At 41.4% G+C, this 21,117-nt stretch overlaps 1 protein-coding gene across 5 annotated transcripts in view; it reads left to right on the top strand.

The window, feature by feature from the left end:
* The window catches only part of AMPH (amphiphysin), a 171,656-nt gene extending 153,428 nt beyond the window's left edge, over positions 1 to 18,228 (top strand). For 3 of the 5 annotated variants that reach the window (XM_073332859.1, XM_073332857.1, XM_073332861.1), the window contains 5 exons: positions 4,731 to 4,787; positions 8,539 to 8,676; positions 10,735 to 11,001; positions 12,698 to 12,799; positions 17,097 to 18,228. In XM_073332859.1, the coding sequence (XP_073188960.1) occupies positions 4,731 to 4,787; positions 8,539 to 8,676; positions 10,735 to 11,001; positions 12,698 to 12,799; positions 17,097 to 17,204 (672 nt within the window). In that variant the 3' untranslated portion in view covers positions 17,205 to 18,228. Of the gene's footprint in view, positions 1 to 4,727; positions 4,788 to 8,538; positions 8,677 to 10,734; positions 11,002 to 12,697; positions 12,800 to 17,096 lie in introns of all 5 variants that reach the window. The other 2 variants (XM_073332856.1, XM_073332860.1) reach the window with 1 other exon arrangement.
* The last annotated feature ends 2,889 nt before the right edge of the window (positions 18,229 to 21,117 follow it).

The raw sequence follows: 21,117 nt of genomic DNA on the forward strand, positions 1-21,117 counted from the left end.
TATTCTTTCCTCCTCCATTTTTCTTCAACAAAATACTTAATGTGGGGAGTGAAAGGAGAAAAAACAAGCCATTCTTCCATTTGTGTTCCCCTGTGTCCTCATTCCAGTGTCTCATTATGTCAGTGCAGTACAGGAACTTGCTTCATGCTCCTTCCTTTCTCCTTCAGGGCTCAAGTGCCATAGACCAACTGCAGATTTTTATTAGTTGTCAGCAACAATTGATCTGTGTTTTTTTTCCTCATTTTTGTGGGGAAGGAAGTGATTGGCATTCCAAGGTGCAACATGTACACTTATGCTATCTTCTGACAGTGTTCCGTAGAACCAGGGAAAGTAGAGGCGTCATCAGCTTATGTTGGTATAGGAAGGGCAGTCTCATCACTAATGCAGCTCTTTGGAGACAGTTCTGCCACCTATTTCTATGCACTAGTAAAAGATAGCAGTAGAATACCATGTAAAAAGCACATAGTACGCTAGCCATTGTGCTGTTTCTTTTTCTGATTTAAAAAATGCTCCTTCCACTGTGTCCATTTTTCATTCAAACTCCAATACATCTTCGGCCAAACACTGACCACAACTCTGAGTATGGCTGTATGTTTTGGGCAGATGTCCTGCTGCACGTGTGGGGAAGATGTGCATTAATTGAAATGTCAGAATATGCCACCAAATATAGTAGTAATTCATATTCAAGACGTGGGGGAAAATAAGAGATTGGATTTGAAATGAAGGCAACAATGTGGTGTCTTAATGTGAAAGTTAATTGACGGTGTTATGTTCATTTCCTAGCCATTTGTATGTTGTATGGAACACACTGATGTTTATGGGGGCTATTCAGAGATCCCTGTTTTATTAGTTACACTTAGTAGTTCTGAGAGAACTCTCCTGTGCCTTGGGTCTAATGTGGCCACCAGGGGGCTTTCCTGTGTCCACACCACCTTCCTGGGCGGTGATGGGGGAGGGGGGTGTGGGTGGCAAAGCTTCCGGGCTCTTCCCCTTCCTCCCTGTTGTCCCTGGATGCGTCACTCTGCACGTCTCTGGAGACAGGTGGGGCACAATGCTGAAGGAGCAAGGTGAGCCCTCTACCTGTGAGGGGGATGGGGGACTTAGTGGGGCTCAGACTTCCGCCCTGGGATGGTTGGGCGGCAGGGACGTAGGGAGCCTGGCTGCAGACTAGGGCTCCAGCCATAGGGCTTCAGACTCCAATTCCCGGCTCCGGCTGTGTGGCACCGACCCCCAATCCCGCTGGTGGCTGCTGGCCCCAAGCGCTGACCCCCCCCCCGTCCATGCACTCTGATCCTCAGCCCTAGTCACTGACCCCAGGCGCTGACCTTGAGCTCCAGCAGCTGCTGGCCCTGGGTGCAGATCCGGGCACTGGCTTTGGGCTCTGGCAGGTGCTGGCACTGGATGCTGACCCCTAGACCTGGCTGTGTGGCAGCAGGCGCAGGACCCCCAGCCCTGGTCGCTGACCCCAGGCACTGCTCTTGGATGTTGACCCTGGGTTCTGGCAGGTGCTGGCCATGGGTGCTGATCCCCCAGCCCCAGGTGCAGATCCCCAGCTCCGGTCATGTGGCAGCAGTCACCAACCCCAGGCTCCAGCAGGTTCTGGCTCAGGACACTGACTCCTAGCCCTGGCTGTGCAGCAATGGGCATGGAACACAAGCGCTGATCAGCAGCTGCACAGCAGAAGGTGCCAGGTGCTGACCCCAGCTGCGTGGCAGTGGGTGCTGATCCCCAGCCCTGGCCACACAACTGTGGGCGCTGACTATGGACTCCAGTGGGTGCTAGCTCAGGGTGCCAACCCCTCAGCCCCAGGTGCCGACCCATGCCTCCAACCTACACGGTGGCGGGGCCCCACATCCATTGCCCCGGCCTCTGCTGCCTCAGCCTCTCCCCCCCGCCGTCCTCCATCCAGGTCTTAGTTTGCCAGAACTTACTGTGAAAAGTGATATTAACATACCAGTATTTTTCACAGCATTACTTTTATTATTGAGTCCGTAAAAATAACCTACATAAATAAATGACAATGATCTGGATGTGTATATACGTGCATATTTATTTGTTTTTCCTCAAGTTAATAAGTATTTTAGGAAAAAGTGTCCGTGCAGCCAGCAGCCAAAGTTGGTGCCCGCACTCTGAGGCCACCAAAACTTTTATTGTGAGAACCACTGGTAATGCCTGCTTGCATGGTGCCCCCTCCCTTAAATTAATCAAAGTCTAAACTAAATTCTATATATTTTCATAGTTCTATTCAACTATGTATGAGACTCTCACCTGCTAAGTTCCTGGCAAGCACAAAATGAGTACAGCATACATTGGGCTTCATTTTAAAAAGCAGCCTTCCATCTGAGGTTACAAAATTGTGGCTGCATCTAGTTGTGGACACAGTTTATGGCATGTAGATGCCTCACTAGCTGACTTGGGAGTGCAATGAGGTAGTTAGGTATGGAAGTGCTATGGACTGCACCTGCAATTAACTGTGGCTAAAATTTTGTGCTTGCACTTAATTGCAGGTGCCAAATTGGAGCATGAGGCTCTTTTAAAACTGAGGGTTCTGGGACATATATGTGAGAGATTGTGACAGATAAATAGCACGCTGACATGTAAAGATGAGGACAGAGCTGGTGCAAAACACAAGATGGATTATTCAAGAGGACAGACCAAGAGAATCTAAAACCGTGGATACATATCCGACTGAGAATCTTGGCTTCAGTAAGCTCCAAGATGCAATAGAAGTGTGAACCAAGCAAATCCCAAGGACTGGACCTTATCTATGGACATATGATAAAGCACTTTGGGAAGAGGGCTAAAGCCAGGTTATTGGACGACCTAAACAACTGAAGGTACCTAAACAGTGGAAGTTTCCCAGTAAGCATACAAAAAGCCAGGGTACTAGTGAGCAAAAGTGCCAGTTTGAGAGACCATTTTTATATGACACACTTTTTTTATATTGATAAGTCGACTCAGCAGAAAATTGCATTTGGTGTGTGTGTGTGTGTGTTTACGTCTTAAAAGAAATTATCATTTTTATGATCAATCTTTGTTCATATATTCATGCATCTAAAGTCTCACTCAAGCTTGTGGTGTAAATAGGTAAAAAAAATTCAAGAAGTCAGCTTTGGTAGCTTCAAAGGAGAATTAATAATAAAGTTATATAACACTAATTTTAACAGGATAAAGCTGAGAGAGGTTTCCATGGTAACGCTGCCGATAGCAATTGACTTGCCCTGGCATCTGGACATGTTTAGGGCTTATGATGTGACTGCAGGCAATACTAGAAGATTAGATTAAAAACATGATTGATATGAAGTTCAGAAATAACTCAGCATCCTTTTGTTAGGGGAAAAAAAATACAACCATTTCCAATTAAATTTGTGCAATTCTGGAGTGACAGTTACAGGCTTGTGAAGGTTGCTAATTGAGACTCTGTCCACGTTATTATGTGGAAACTATTTTCAGCTATGGCTGTAGCCAAACTGTAACATGCTTTGTGTTCATACACATTACTGTTGCAGACTGGGTTACCCCCCACATTCAGAAAGCATGCTAAAATTTTGCTAAGAGGGTAGATTTTATAGCCTGTCTTTAAATAATCCCTGTCCACAGCTGCATCTACCTTGGTGTTAAAACTCTGCTTGCTACAGTAGAACCAGAAAACAGCTAGGAAATGGTTGTCCAGAAAAGTTCTGGAAGAAATGTACTTGTCGTCTGTTTTCCAGCAGGTCTTGCAGTTAGTACAGTTTTACTCCTCCTGTCTAGAGGGCCTTAGTGTTAAGTCCCAGCTACACTGAAGAAAATACCAGGTATGGGGAGCCAGTTACATCATAGTAGTTCTTTAATTCAATTAAAACCTAACACATCTGAGTACCTTATGCAAAGATCTGAGGCCCCTATTCAGCAAAGCACTTGATCACATTCTTTAACTTTTAACTTTAGGCATGTGTTTGAGGCCCATTGAATCAGGCCTTAAAGTAGGTTGTGGGTATGTCTACACTAGAAACAATACAGCACCATGGCTACAGATGCACCGCTGTGGTGTGGACAATTACTACAGCAATGGAAGAGGTTCTTCTGAGAGGCTTAATTATGTTTTAGAGGGCATGACATTTTTCACAGCCCTAAGCAATGTAGTTAAGCCAACCCAACTGTAGAGTAGACCAGTCCTTGGTTAATTCGGAAAAACAATACATTCTGTGGCACAACATCTCTTTCTGCACAGTTCACTTAAATGAATCACTGTCCACATAAAAAAAAAGTCTTTCATTTTTGAGAAATTCCAAGAGGAAAATATGTGTTAAATGTTGTTGGGGTACACAGCGGGGACAGGACAGTTGTAGCCAGCTTTAGGAAAAGCTCAACAGTGCTCCCTGGAAGGTACTTATCAAAAACTTTTCAAAGCTAACATTACCGTGAGAATAACCATAAAAAGTTAATAATGGAGCTCTCCAAATTCCTAGCGTGGTGGTGGTGGTGGGGTGATTGATGAAGGCGGAGGAAAGGATTAATTTTCTTAGTTCTTAGACCATGCTGACTTGTTGCTCTGATGCTGTGTTATAATAAGAATGGCTTGTTTTGCCAGACAATATCTGAATTAGTTTCCATATATTATGCCATTAAACTTCAGCTATTCATTTTGTTGCATCCAGTACATGCCCTGCTTCCATTACATTTTATTAATGCATACTTTTCTGTTGCTAAAAACTCTAGTGTGCTGACCATATTTCCTTTTTAAGCAGGAGACTGTCACAACAGGTGAAAAGGAGACAGCTGGGATTGCTGAGGAGGAGAGTGAGGTAAATATGAACAGCCGTAGGAGGGTATATGTTCTTTAATATATCAAGAAAAGTGTCACAAAGTTGTGTGCATTGGTTTTTTGTTTCTGTGTTATGAATATGTTGGCCAATAGAATATGTGCTAGCTAGAACATCTCTCAATTCAATGGAGACCTATTTTAGAACCTATCTGTTGCAGTAGTATACTATCATAAATATTTTCGGACAGGAAAGAATGTGGTTATGTGGTAGAAGGTGATATGATGTTGTTTCTATCGACATTCAGAATGAACAGAAAATATACTGCCATGGAGTCTGAAAGACTTTAACACTTCCTGTGGATTTGTTTGTCTGGGCTCCGAACAGTGTCTTTAAAAAAAAACAAAAAAAACCCTTTCTTTCATCATTCCATTTTTCTAGCATGCTAAGCCCTAAACTGAAACAGAAGTTAGAATATAATTATCTTACAACTTTATTTTCTAAAGCACAAATTGGCCATTTCATTAGATATGATTAAAATCAAATTAAAAACAACTAAAAAGTTCAATGACCTATTGAATTTCTCTTTAAGACCAGGTACCCTCTGATCGACTGTTTTAGATTATGTTCTCATATGGGTGAGAGAACATATACTATTTATTCTGGATCTTTGTTTACTAAAGTGCAACCTTCACAATGCATTTTAAATTATGGTGAAAGTAACACGAGGATTTCAGCACTAGAGACTGGAAATTAAATTCAGAAATAGGAAAAAGGATTGAAAAATAAAGAAACCGTGAACTCCGGTAACTCCTCAATTTGGGTCCAATCCTGCAAGGTGCTAACTACTTCTCTTTTTATAAGTTTTCAAGCTCTGGTATGTAAGTATTTGCTAAAATATCATAGACCGATTCACTACTCATTCTGGTTTTGGATGATTGTAACTCCAATGGGCCAAATTCTGCTTAGTTATACTGGTGTAAATTTGGAGTAAATCTACTACTGTCAGTAAAGTTACTCCAAATTTACGCCAGGGTAATTGAGGATAGAATTTGGTTCATTGACTTCATGAAAGTTGCTACTGCTTTATATTGGCGTGAATGGAGAACCAGGCCCTGCAGTGTAATGCTGATTTTTTTTTCCATTTAAACAGAAAATTATAGACCCGATTCACCAGTGCTTATTCCAATTTCACACCAGCGTAGCTACATTGAAATCAGTGGAGTTACACAGGCATGACACTGGAGTAATATAGTGGTCAATCAAGCCTTACTTTTCTAAATCTGAGGGTTGAAATAGTATCTAATACACCACCATCTTTCTTCTAGAGCAATTGGCTTGTCACTCTTGATATGTCTGTTTCAGCAGCTTGCATCCAAGAAATCCTTTACTGTCCATAAAGTGCGAGCTGACTGTCTTCCAAATGTAACTGTTCATCGAACTCGCTAGTATAGTGTATATGTAAACTCAACCTCTCTTGCATGGCACATTCACCCGTCACACACATGCATCAGTTTTTAAAAATCTCATATTTAAAATGGCAATATTCAATGTATAACAGCTGCCAAACTCTATCCATCGAGTCTTGTATCCTGCCTTCAGCAGAAGGTGGTATGTGATGCTTGAGAGAGACCCACACACTCACCATTATTTGTTTAGCCAATTGTGCAGTTCCGTATATGGGAAATCCATCCAGACCTCCGCAGGCAATGGATTTATTCCCTAAAGCATGAGCTTCGGTTCCCCATAGCATTATATTAGCTTGCTTAGCTACAATTATAATTAATGATCATAAAAATTATCCAGTCCCTTTTTAAATCCAGCCATTGGGACCAATCTTAAGTTAGTGAAAACTGGCGTGCACTATTCAGGTCAAACATTGTGGACTAGATCCTATTAACTCATAGACTTCCCCTAGCAGTAAATACCTTGGGCCGTGTTTCTCCTCTTACTTACACCTCTTTTGTATATAGGAGGGTTTGTTTACAATATGAAATCAGGTAGCATATGTAAATATAAAAGTACCTGTATGATTCACCACTGCTATCTAGGGTGAAGTCGTGGTCCTGGTGAAGTAAATGGGAATTTTGCCATTGACTTAAATAGATTAGAATTTCATCCTAAATAGCTATGGGGCTAATCCAAGATTTTGAGATATGATAGAAAGAAATGGCTTCATTTTTGCCACTTACCCTTGTAATATCGGCAAAACCCCATATTTATGATTTTCTTTCCTTTCTTGTTATAGTCTGTCACAAGAATGAATTATCATACCATTTTGATGCATGCTGTACATATGGTGACTTATGACAAGGGGCTGTCAGAGTCTGACCGTTTCAGTGTATTGTATTTTAGGACTGATATTTGTAAAATTAGAACATGCTTCCTTCATGGACCATGGACTGCACAAATCCAATAAATAGAAACAAAGTGTTGATTCTGATCACATCAGATAATAGGATCAATTTCTGTAGCATTTTGTTAGAAGCATAGTGTATAAAGCAATCTAATATGCACTGCTTCCCCCATCTCTCCTCCATGAGCTTCTTTCTGGGTTTTTACAACTACTGTTTGTTTAAATCTCTTATTGGAGCAAGACTGCTGAAATCGGTAGTACAATGAAGTCCTGACCTGAAGACTTTACTCAGAAATCCCATGACATTTGCTGGTATAATTTGATCTGGCTACCCATTAAAGCAGTGTATACTTGATTCTGTGTCGAATGCAATTAAAAAGTCTCTAAAATATATTGTGTGAATTTATAGCTTTTCTTTTTCTCTGTATTAAAAAAAAAATTGTTTACCAGTCTCATTAAGAGTTCATGATGGCAGAGACCAATGCAATGTCCAGCAACTCAGATAGGATGTGATCAACCTCATCTATGAAGCAGATATCTGATCTGAGGCAACAAGCGTTATCAGACTCTTAGCCACCAAAGCCAATTCTGTTAAATGCAACTTGTTAGATGCAGTGGTGGAGGGGAAAGTGATTCATTTTTACCCCCAATTTCACTATTGCATGATAATCAGAAATACCATAATGAAGCTGGTTGGATTTAGAGTAGGAGTTTTCCGTTTGCCCAGCCCCCAAAGTAGATGACACTAGCTGGGGAGGGGATGTGGCCAGGGCAGCCATTCATTATGTTCCATGGACAGCCTCCACTGCTGGTTTCCTATAGAGCCGCAGCCCTGTTGCAAGTGGCCCTTCTCTAGCAGAACCTATTTGTAAAGTGCAGTGAAGACCTATTCAGCTCTCTCCTCAAGGCAAATCCTCCAGTAATGCGGCTTTAAGGCAAATGAACCCTCAAACTTTGCTCTAAAACTTTTTTTTTTATTGTGGAGTGTGTTCTATATCTGTGCTCAGTAAGGCGCCATCCCAATATGCAGCAGGATGCCTTTAATCCATTTTTCTTTTAGCTAATGCCTTAGGAAACCCTCCCTGAAGAAGTAACTTTTGTTACTAAATATACTAAGGAAGCATCATAACAGGTTTTTCCCACCTTTTATCATAAGGTGCAGAATAGCATCTAATGGCATGATTCTTTTTGTATTTACTTTAATACAGAGACACTCCACTGAAATCAGTGGCATTACCCTGGTATAAAACCAGTGTGGGATCACAATAAAGTCCACTGCATTGTCTAATGGATCTAAATAAGCGAACTGATGCCAGTTCACCTATCTACCTACCTAAAGACTGGAGCTCTTTAAAGTGGCCTGGGTGCAGTTGGTGAATAGGTGTTGTCCAGAATGATGGATGTGCCTGAACAGTTTCCATTTTCTGTTGGCTGTAGATGGTAGCTATAACTGAAGATGCTGGTGCAGTAGAAAATGCTGTTGTAACTCAAGCCAGTGAAGCTACTGCTGCATCTGAAACGTCTGATGAAGGTGACAAACTTAAAACAGAAGAGAAGGAAGCAGAGGTGGCTCAAGTAAGATACTTTCTGAAGCACTACACAAGAAAATATTGGACTGTTCATGTCTCCTGGCCTGAGTTATCACAACACCCCTTCTCAGGAGAGCGGTGACTTATCTGTCTATATTGGCCCCCATTCTGTTTTAAGTGACACTGGTATGAAGTAGCACCATAACTTCAGTGGAGCGATGCCAATTTATACCAGCTGGGAATCTGGCCCAGTATACACAAAATAATTTCTGATGACTCTACAATTGATAGATACTCTCAGATGTGTTCTGGGGTTTTTAACAGGCTCAATTAATCTTAAAGATAAGCAGAAGCTATTTCATTCCATTAGCTATAAATCTGGAGAGCAGTGGCTTGTTAAACAGAGCTTTGATTCTCTTCAAATGTGTTTTTTATCTAACTGCTCTTCCCCTCCCCCCAATGATAAATAAGATCAAGTGCACTGGTTCAGAGATGCTGAGCACATGTAATTCCCCTTGAAGTCAATAGGAGTGGTGAGTGCTTAACAGGGGAGATTTTCAGAGGCACAAAGGGTAGCAAAGGCCTAACTCCCACTGATTTCCATTTGGAGTTCGGTACCTTTGTGCCTCTGAAAATCCCCTCCCCTCCTCCCCCTCCGGCACTGCTGAAAGTCAGGCCTTGAATCTCATGTAACTCTAGAAGCAATAAATTGCAAGGAAACTCTAGTGTGTGGTCAGGCTGGCTTTCAGCTTTCTAGCAGCTGGAGACCAAAGAAAAGACCCCAAGTGGTACTCTGGCACTCTAGAGATCAAGGACTTCATGTCATGATTACCTTAGGCTCTTCATATCCATTTGTTTCAGTCACCCTCCTGTTGTCTCAAGCTCTTCAGGTTGTGGATTGCTTTTTGTTATGTGCTTATGCAATGCCTCACACAATGAAGCTGGGGCCCCAGGTGCTACCACAGTACAAATAATAATAATCAGAACAGTCCCTGACCCATCAATAAAAAATCTCTCTCTCTCTCTGAAGGGTTTGGGGGTATTTTTGACCCAGACTATATAAAATAAGCAATAGTTTGATAGACCTGGTAATCCTCCATTCTACCTGCTTCCTCATGGGGGGGATGGGAGAGGAGGTACAGATTGAGATTTGGGAAATGGGAAACTCATTTACACAATCTCTCCCACACCCACACGTTAATGAACAATGCTACAGAATTGGGGGAGAGGTATTTCCCTTGAGCACCAGGCTGAATTGGATATGTTGGCCAGGTGAATAGCTAGCCAATGCGGCCTTTAGAGGGTTGCATGCCCCAGACAGCTGCCTAAAATACTGTCTGAATAGGGCTCTTATGATTGTAATGAGCTTCACATGGTCTCTTCTCTCATTTATGCTGGTGTAACTCAGGAGAAATTTTAATTGGCATTTAAACTATTGCAAGTGAATATAGCGTGTCTGATTTCGATCTCTCACAAGGTTTACACTAGTGTTACTCCACTGATGTAAGTGGAGTTACTGCTGATTTAGGGTAGTGTTATGGCCTGATCCAAAGCACTCTGAAGTTAGTGGAGGTACTCCCATTAATTTCACTGGAAGTTGGACAGGAGCCTAAGTGAAAACAGAACAGGGTGTAGAATGTTTTATCTGCTATGATGACAGTTCTAATCCATGGGGAGTAAGATAGAGAATTGACATGGGGAGGAATGGAGACCGGCAGTCACAAACTGGGAGGATATTATCCCCTAGATGCACTAGCATAGCTCTTCTCAATGAGAAGATCAGCTATGGATGAGAGGAAAATACATCTGTATTTTCTCTCATAAACAGAAAAGCAAATAAAGTAAGTTTTGTTCCATACTTTTTAGAAGTAAAAACAATGAGGAGTCCTTGTGGCATCTTAGACACTAACAAATTTATTTGGGCATAAGCTTTCGTGGGCTATAGCTCACTTCATCAGCTGTATGGAGTGAAAAATACAGTAGGCAGGGTATACATACACAGCACATGAAAAGATGGGAGTTGCCTTACCAAGTAGGGGGTCAGTGCTAATGAGGCCAATTAATCACTCTCAAAACATTTCTCTCTGTTTTTTTTTTTCCCCAGGAGAAAGTCAGCAGCATCCCTTCACTAGTAATAGAGCCAGCATCAAACAACGAAGGGGAGGGAGAGGAACACGAAGTCCTAGTGAATGAATCCAAAGCTGTTGTGGAAGACGTTGGCGCTCAGGGCATTGAAAGTGATGCCAGTGAAACTTCCCAGGTTGTAAGTGAGCAGAAAACCATTGAGGAAACCCAAACTACATCCTCTGAAGAACAGCCTGTGTCAGCAGATGATGCAGCCCATGGAATGCCACCTGGCTTTCTCTTTAAGGTTTACTTGAGTATTTAGTCACTCTTATTTTAAACATTCCTTTAAACCTAGCATCAAGTGTAAGTAAGTATATCCAAGGGCACAGGTTATTTAGGCTGATGGCTGTGTGGTTAAATAGCAAAAATGTCAAGCTATTTTTCCTTGAATTGTTTTTTCTACATAAAGGGGGAAATAAAACTTGTACTGTTCTTTATGTGGAAACATGATCCATGTAGAAGTATGGCATTCAGTCAAATGTGCACGTACACTAATCTAATCAGAGCAGTGAAAATATTTTAATATGTTGGGAGAATTTCTATGGCTTGCATTATGCAGCAGATTAGACTAGATCAAAATGTTCCTTTCTGGCCTGAAAATCTATCAGTACAAGCATGGTCCCATTGAAATCCAATGAAACTTTTGCAATTGACTTCAATGCAACCAAGATTCCACATATTATTAGAGTATCTTTTAAAGTGATCATGTTGTAAAGCATTCTAGTTCAGTGAACAGGTCTGAGAAATTCTGCCCTAAGTGTGTGTTGGCTCCTAAGAACCTTTGTGTTTCTTGGTTCCCAGGTACCTGATATTTCTTATTTCAGAATGATTGACTAGTAGGTAAGCTGAACGAAGATGAATGAAGTTCATGTGCTCTGTATTATAATTTGGATAGTTCAGTCTAACTAGTCCCATAACAAGCCATGGTTATGCCCAGTTATTTTGGATTGTTTTTTTCTGTTCTCATACACAAATATTCTTTGCAAACTTTAAAAGTAACAGGTCAGAGTGAGACATGTCATGTGACTATGACTTAAGACACACTGATAGTGTGCCTCTATTTTTTCATCAAACTCTTGTGAGTTAAGGGAGAATGCACAGCTACCATTCCGGCCTTTGCCGCAGTGATGCCATGGGATTAGTTGCCATCAAGGAAACTAGAACAGGGTATCTGTTTACGGAGATGGAATTATTTAGTTAAGTGGGCCATTTAGCTCTGCAAACAGATTATCTTATCAGTAATTACTAGATGAAGTGAGAAATATCATAGCCCTAATTTACCAGCAAACAAGAGTGCTTCCCGGTCCACACAGCAGGATTCCCATTACCCACACCTTTAACTTACCACTGGAATTATACCATTTTCCTCACTATTATTTACAGGGAGGATTGCTTCAGGAAGATAATTCCTTCAGGAATAAGATTAAAACCCCAGAACCACAGATATCATTAGGGCATCAGCATTACTCTAACTCCATACTCAGTTTGCCTAAGATAGGTTGGCCAAATGCTTTCACCCTTCCTCGGGAAAGCCTCCAATTATGCCAGTCTTTGAATAAGGACAACAGGATTTGTCCAAGCAGCAGTACTTATGGGATGTTGCAGCATCACCGATCCTCCAGATCCCTGTGAGTTGAGGGTACCCACCTGTCATTGAAGGAATGAGTGAATAATTAAATTCATATTTAATATGTGAATTTCTTCATGGAAGAGAATAAAAAACATGGAATTAACAAACATATCAAACAAAAAAATGAAGTGTATGTGTAATGATATCAGTTGAAAGAGGCAATGCCATGGCAGTGTATTTGAGAGTTTGAAAGCACAGTACAGCTGCACATTGTTAAATGTGAGTTGTGAAAAAGAGAATTTGTTTCTACTTAATTTTTCTTATTACTTTCCCTAGATGATGTCCTCATGTTTTGTATTCTTTTCTTCAGGTTGAAGCTCTACATGATTTTGAGGCAGCTAATACTGATGAGCTTAACTTAAAACGAGGAGATACTGTGCTAGTAATCCCTTCTGAGGCCACAGATGACCAGGTAAACAACCGAGGAACCATTTCTTTTGCTATTTTTCTTTTCCTGGAGATATTTCTAACCGTCTAGAGTTAATAAGAAATGCAGTCATTTAAAATGGCACTGTTAGAACATATTAAGACTAAAATGGTCTTCATACTTCATTTTCATCTAAGAGTAAAAGGCAATGTTGATTATAACTTGGAAATGCAGTAGATGTATTGATAGCATGATTTAACCTTCATTATGGACCAACATTCTTCTAGATTTCATTTGGCTGCTTTAAATCATGGTTTTACTTCTCTCTCTCACTCACACACAGTAGATGCATACAAACAGTGCATTAAGTCACTGTAAATCTTGTTTTAACATTGCAGCAAAATCGTTGTCTAGTGTCTGGAGCTTATACATATAGATTGGAACAGATCAAATCAATACAAATTAGGCCATAGAGTATTTTGCTTACAAATTGTGTAACCCTACAACCAAATTGTGTAGTAACTCTGTAGCTTTAACTCTGCCCTCTGGAAGTCTAAATCTCCTATAGTATTGGTTCTGGAAATATCAACTTCTATTAATCCTGCAGTTCCCTACCCAGGCAAAAGATCTGGCAGCTTCAGCCAAACCTCCAGTGGTATTAGCTGTGGAGGACCAGGCCCCCAAAAGTGTTCAGGTTGTTGGCAACAGAGCTTTAATTTTGCTGGAACACAGAAAGATGTTTTAATTTCATTTAAATGTTAAACATTTGCAATAATAAAATAAAATGGTTTTTAAATAGAAGATACAATTTTATACGCTAAATAAAATGCCTATTGAAGTCAATGGAAAGACTCCCAAAGGATAAGCCCAAAAGAGATCATAGCTCCAGATCACAATTTGATTTGAACAAAAAGCAGTCTTCAGCTTTGCTTAAAACATGGATCTACCCTCTCCCCTTCTTCCATAGGCAGTGGAGAAATGATTTTACCTTTTCAAAGGGTTCAAGGAAGGTACTGCACCTATTTTACCAAGCTTCTTCTTGTTGGTTAGTTCCCCATTGGTAGGGGAAGATATGAAGAACATGCCTCTATTTCTGTCATTTCGAGGCCTGATCCTGCAAGTACGTAGTGCTGGGAATATTCCTTACCACCCTAAATAATCCTATTGTCTTCTATGGGACTATTCAGAATGCTAAGCACTGTTCCTGACAGCATGTGTTTGCAACATTCAGTCCTTGTAATATTCCTTTTAAGCAGTGCTAATGTTATCAGCTGATCTCTTGCTTTAATATATGAGCAGGATATCTTATCTGTTTTACATTTCTAGTATACTGTACTGGATACTTTTTCAGCATGACCCTACACTCTTCTTATAAAGCTAGATTGTGCTATCCTGATTCAAGTTGAGTAGTACTTTATTCCATGTGTAGTCCCATTTATTTCAATGGCATTATTCACAGAGTAAGGTGCTAAATGTGAGGATGACAGAATCCGTCTCATAGCTACTTAAGCCCTTAGCTTCCATTGAAGTCAATGGAAGTTGGGCACTCAAATACTTCTGAAGCTCTGGGCTATATGCCTTAGCTCTTTTTTCTTGGAGTATTAAATGTAAACTTAATATTTTTTCTGGGTTAATCTAGAAAGGTGTATTATTCTCTTGTTGTTTTCATGTAAATCCTATTAGCATTAATTGGAGTAAATTGTGTGTATTGATGGAGAAAATAGACTTTTTTATATATTCATGTTTCTGAATTCAGATAACATCTATTATTATTCAGTGCACATTTGCCCTTCATGTTTATCATCATCATTAAACTTAATATAATACCACAACGTACCCTAGTGAAGGACAAAAAAGATTGAGTTTTTTCTTTTTTTTTCTTCTCAGCTGTTCATTTTTCTTCCTTCAAAAGTGGCCTGTCTAAAGCCATATTTCTTGTATATTTGGTAGTATCGATTCATAGTTTCAGAACATACCAAACAAGAACACTTTGTGCTTGTTTGATCCTGGTGACTCCACTTTTTCTAATATACTTGAGTTGAATTGATTAAGATTAGTTCTAGTCAGCACCTGTCCCTAGCAGAATCTGCCGCCTCCTATGATCAGGAAGCTGTCATTTACTACTGCCCCTTCTGTCTCAATCATGCCATGTGCTTGAAAGATATTTTCTCAGTTAAATTTACCCTGGTTTATTTCACTGCCAGTCTAAAATGTTGTCATCCTTACCTGCTTCAGTGGTACTCAATCCTGATTAATTAGAAAGTCATTTCACCACTGACTAAAAGCTTCAGAAAGCCATTAAATCACAATTTGATGTAATTTTGTATTGTGTTGAAGTTCTATCAAAAGCATTCAACCTCTACATGTACATGATAAAATAATCACAATGCAATGGCAGGAGTTTCCACCATGTCTCATTATTTTGTGACTGTCTGGATCATATTTCTGAAAAACAGCCTCTAATTTGGGACCTACACTATTATGGATTCAGTTAAGTGTGCCCACCATTCTGCAAGTGTAGTCACTTGTGGGCAAAAATGGTTAAATGTAAATGGCCAGGATACAGACACTTGCATATGCAGATCAGGCACCTCAGTCCCTTTGTGTATCTAGCTCTAAATCTTAAAGTTCAGATGTTAGAGCGATTTGGTGGACTTGCTCAAAGACTGCCAGAGTGCGTATCTAGCGGATTGGGCCCCCTACAAAACACAGGAGGAGGATATTGTCCTCTTATAGCCCATAGCCCGGTGATGAGCATAGTCCAACACAATATGGGAAGAGTCATGTTTAGATCTCACCTGTCCCTATCTGAGGTGGAGCAGGGACTTGAAGCCACATCTCCCACCTAAAGCCAGTGGTTGAGGTACTTAGTCACTCTCTGGCCCAATGAGTATTTATTTATACAAAGTGAAACCGTAGAGACAGAGAACCCTGCCCCAGAATATCCCATAGCCTAGGGGTAAAGGCACTCTCTTGGGAGGTGGGAGACCTGGATTCAAGTTCCTACTCCAAATCGGGCACAGTGGGGATTTGACCCTAGGTCTCCCACATCCTGGGTGAGGTCACTCACCACTGGGCTAGGATATAAGAGACCACCTCTGCTCTCTTTTTATTTTGTGAAAGCATGCACAGCTACGCTGCTGTAGTGATTCTAGTGTAGACTAGCCCGTAGTCCCTTGTTAGGAGTAGGGCTTAGGCCACACACCCCTCCTTGGCATTTCCTACTGGCTGGCTTAGGCAAATCAGCATGCTGGTGTTTGTAAATCCCATTCCTAGGTGTCAGGCTCTCCTCATTCATTATATAGGAAGGCTGGGTGCTTTACTAGGGGCTGTGGATTCCACTAGGCAGAAGGATGCCTAAAGTTAGACACTGCAATTCTGTGTCATCTGTGCAGGTCTCACTGCTATAGTCTAATGTGCAACAACAACAGTGTAGTTGCAAAGTTATAGGGTAGTTGAAGACACTGAAAATTTGGCCTACTATCTCCTCTCACCCCCCCCCTCCCCCCACCATCTATTTTTGTCTCTTTTGTGAAAGCTGGGACAGGTCTCAACGTTTCCCTGCTATTTGCTTAGCAATCTCTGCTGCCCTAAGTTATAGCAGCAGTTCAATGTACTGTATTTCATGGGCCTGTTAGTGGTCAATTGAACTGCTTCATGTTAGCTCACCATGTGAACACTGCAGCTCAGGGGGCTAGGCCAAGTCTCCACTGGAGCTGCAACATCCACACTGCTATTTTTAACATGCTATCTAGAGCACAGCTAAAGTATGATGTCTACCCAGGCTGGGAGGCTCACTCCCAGCTGCAGCGCTGACCTAGCCAAAAAGATTTGGAGCTGAGAGCAGAGGATATATTTTGAAACACATTGAATGAATTTTATTCTAAGCAGGGTGGGTTAGCACCACAGCAAGTTAAGTTTCCCCAACGCCAGCCCCTGTAAGACCCTGCTTTTCAGTTACTTAACCGCCAAACTATAATAATTTGGTGTGAAGTTTTCAGTGCCAGGTGTCTGCCTCAGTCTGGATATTTGGAAAAGTTTCAAGTAATGGTTTTGGAATCTTAGAGGTACTTTAACAGAGAAGAGCCAGGAACTGTTGCCATCACCAACTTCCACTACAGGAACCACAGTGAACTATCCTGCATAAAAAGGGGAGAATTTAGGGTGATTGGAAAGGAAAAAACCTGTAATTTTCTCTAGCTTGTTGGGGTTAGAAGGTTCTCCCCCACCCCAAACACCCCTAATATTACACAGTATGAATTTTAAAAGGACCTCACCACATCCTCCCACTTTGCACCTGTAAAATGCTGTCTGCCTATAAATTCTCCCTTTTACCTTGCAGGAGGCTGGATGGCTGACAGGCATTAAAGAATCTGATTGGCTGCAGTACAGAGATGCAGTAACCTATAAGGGACTTTTCCCAGAGAACTTCACAAAGCCCTTGGAGTAGTTCTCAGCTCAGGCATAACAGTGTTATAAGAAGTTCAGTTGGTAGGTTTTTAAATCTCTTTGAAACACAGGAACCCACTTTTGTAGTTAAACTGCTAATGGTTTACAGACTGGTGCCAGACAAAGCTTGGTGAAACATATCAAATGAGCATGAATGCAAACAGTTAAGCTAGCCTCGTCTGAAGCAGTATATGAAAAAATATATTAAGAGAAATGTCCTTCTTTGTTCACACGTATGTGGCAACAGGTTTGTTTGTGCTTTGTCGGAGCTATGGTGATCCTGTATTTGATCCTTTCCCATGAAATCTAAAATTAGCCTCCACACTACAAGAACCTTAACTTCTCTGCACTAAGTGTATTGTATTGAGTTGCTGCACTACAGAAGATTTTATTAGTAATCCTTTAGTAATGAGGTCAAATTATTAAATTATGTGTTTAAAAAAATGAACTGCTGCAAAGGTTTTCAATGTTATTTTTGAACATATATACACATATATGCTTGTGTATATATAAGTGCATACAGATACATATGCATTAACACGTTACCCTCCATTGTAGTTCTTTGACTCTGTAGTATCACTGATAGATGCATTGCTCTTACCAGGTCTGGCATTACAGTCAATAGCTTTGTTCCAAAACAAAGCTAGCTGCTCCATTGCCAAAACATTATACAGTATCTGTGTTTGTAATGTGAAATTTTCATTCTGAGATGAACAATTATTACTATCACGTTCAAAGCTGCTAAAACATTGGAAGGCATGGCTCAGTCTCCTCTATTTCTAGCTGCAATAGTTTGAGATTGTGTGGATGGAGTGGTTATAATGCTAATCTATACTTTAATTGGCTGAATTATGAAAACAAAAAATATCTGAGGACAAAACCAAACAATATATTTTCACTATATGTATTTATGCAGCACACCTTCACAGATCCTTTTAAAATAAGGTATATAATGTATCATGTATCAAGAAGTCATATGTAAACTATTATGTTTTTCAGTGTTGTGTCATTCAAAATAAACCTTTGATCCAAAAGAAGCTGTTTTTGAGAGTGTTTTTTGAAGTTTGGTTAAATTGGAATGACTATAATCCTACCAGTTACTCTCCCTTCCACCCCCACCCCAAAAGATACTCAGCACAACAGATACCCACCCATATGTATGAGTTCTAGCACAAACCATCTCATACCTGCTCTTCAAACAGAATGAATTTTTCTTAGCGCTCTAATCCCCAATTAGTTTCTGACCACAAGAGAAGGAGCTTACCTGGGATTTGGTTTACGCACAACTGCAGTTCACATTTTCTACTCTGCATCCTTTGTCCATTTACTGTACTTTGAATCCAAATCTTGGAAAGAAAAATCTTTCGTGAACTGCATTGTTTGTGGGGCTGTGTATCTTTAAGAACATCTAGGATGTTCCTTGAGTTCCTTTTCTTGACGCCTGGTTCCACGTCCATTAGTGGACTTGCTAGGACTTTTGATCTTGTAGCTCCCACAGGCCTAGAAGTCCTTGTCTTTGAGTGATCCAGAGTACAGGATTTCATTTGGGAACCAAAACTGTTCCTCCGTTTTGGTCTGGTGCAGTAGACCCCGAATTCTGCTTCCACAAGTTTGAGGTGGTCAATGAGACCCAGTGTTGCTGGTGTATGTCACAGATTTGATGTCCTTATGCCCCACATTGCTTTAAATGGTGTTTGACATCTACATTTCATTAATTTTCTGTAAAACAGTAAAAACAAAACAAACCCCCCCCCCCCGCATTAAAGGGAGCATCCTCACCTCTTTCCTAGAACCACGGTTGTCCTCATCTCCTGACAGCAAGGAGACTGAGGACTCCAGGTCCTGTTGCTTCAGAACAGTAGAGGAGATAAGAGGCAGGAGGACATAGTGATCAGCTGAATGTCTTAATTTAACCAATGCTGACTGTACTTTGTGCACTTGATGCCTTGGGGGTGCTAAGTGCATCTGAGACTGTCCCATGCCATGGCTACTTCAATGCCATTGGTGCTGGTCTCACTGCCATTGGTATCTGGTATGCAGCCTACACAAGAATTTACACAGAGCACATATATATTAAAACGGGAAAGCTCTGATCTAGAGTAAACAGCCATCATGGATACTTTTGCCCCACATAAATACTATGTGACTATTTTCTTCATGTTGCAATTTTGCCTCCCTTTTTAAAAGAAAAATGGCAGTTCGTAAGTCAACAGGATACCAGAAATAATAAGACCCACTAATAATGACTCTAGTATCCACATATGGATTATGTGCTGCAGGTTACTGCAAGTGTGGCTGATATGTCATGGGGGAACTCCTCCTGCTGGAGTAGAGCCTTTTCCAATCTAAATCAATGCAGTACATGGCTTGCTGGCAGCCAGAGTTACAGGTGCAGAGGAAGGTTTCAGGTGCCTGCCTGAAGCATGCCAGCCTCTGACAAGTCTAATTTCAGATTAGCCCTGCCAGAGGCAGATGAAGGGGCATCCAACTATCTGCGCACTATTACTGCTTGCGGTCACCCAGGAAGGATTCAGAAGGTCTGGAGTAAAATCTGTCCAATAGCGGAGTCCATCACCATTTTCTCTCCCTGACAGGGGAAAAAGGTAGGGAGAGGTGGTAACATGTGTGCTGCAGTATTTAAAAGGCCCTTTAGATGCAGACAGGGGTTGCAGTAGAGGGAAGGGAGAAATTAGAATGAGGGGGGATTTTTTTATTGGGGAGGGAAGGGGTTCCAGTAGCCAGCTTTGAAGGTTTAAAGGAGAAAAGTTACTTACCTTATAGTAACTTGAGTTCTTCTAGATGTTTTGTCCCTGTGGGTGCTCTGCTGTGGGATGGTATGTGCCTGTGGGGTCTCAAGTGGAGAGTGCAAAGCAGTGTCCGCAAGCCAGTGCCTGCACAGAGTAGCACTTCTTGCCTCCAAGTAAGGACATAACGGAGGTGTAAACCCACCGCTACTCACTTCCTTCTCAACTGCAAAGCAGACCCTACACAGCTGAGAAGGAGGAGAGCAGGAGGAGCACCCATAGCAACAGAACATCTTTAATGAACTCAAGTTACTGTAAAGTAAATAACCTCTCCTCTTCCGTCAGTATATGTTTCTATGGGTGCTCCATCATAGGAAACTCCCAAGCAGTAACGCAGTGAGGAGGAGGGTGCTGGGACACCAAAAGCAGCATCATCCCTGGAAGCAGGTAAGATGGCATAGTGCTTGGCAAAAGTATGAAGGGAAGGCCAATTTGCAGCCCTACAAATTTGTTATTGGGTCATCCTTCAGTAGAGCTGTAGATGTGTACTGAGCTCGAGTGAAATGTGTTTTTTTTTTCTCTCTCTCTCTCTGAAGGGGCTGCATCCCACTAGATTCATGGCAAGTTAAGATGGCAATTCGAAACCCACCTTTTGAAGTCTGAGTGGAAATGGGTTGATCCTTCATCCTCTTCTCAAATGATACAAATAGCCTAGGAGAGGCCCAGAAGGTCTTAGTAGGGCCCTCAGCTTCTACCTTGACAGATCTGACATCTAGCATATGTAGACTGGCCTCTAAGAGGTATGAGGTTTTGGGTAGAACTCTGGCAGGCAAATCTTTTCATTAATGTGGTATCCTAAAGAGAAGTTCAGGAGAAAGAGAGAATGGGGTGCAGTGTTACTTTGTCTTTATAAACGGTGGCATAGAATGGGTCAAATGGGAGAGCATAGTGCACTTATGGCTGTCTAGCTGAAGCGATGGCTATGGAGAATGAAGTCTTGAGGGAGAGATGAAGGAGAGATCAGGTAGCCATCAGTTTGAAGGGAGGTTTCCTCTGGGCCTAGAGAACCAAACTGAGGGGCCAGATTCTGTATTGGGGGTCAGAGGGCAGGGGGACAAGATTTATAAGCCCTTGAGGAATCTAGCTGAGTAGGGTGGGCAAAAACTGAGA

Source organism: Lepidochelys kempii, chromosome 2, assembly GCF_965140265.1.
Source record: "Lepidochelys kempii isolate rLepKem1 chromosome 2, rLepKem1.hap2, whole genome shotgun sequence".
Lineage (NCBI taxonomy): Eukaryota > Metazoa > Chordata > Testudines > Cheloniidae > Lepidochelys > Lepidochelys kempii.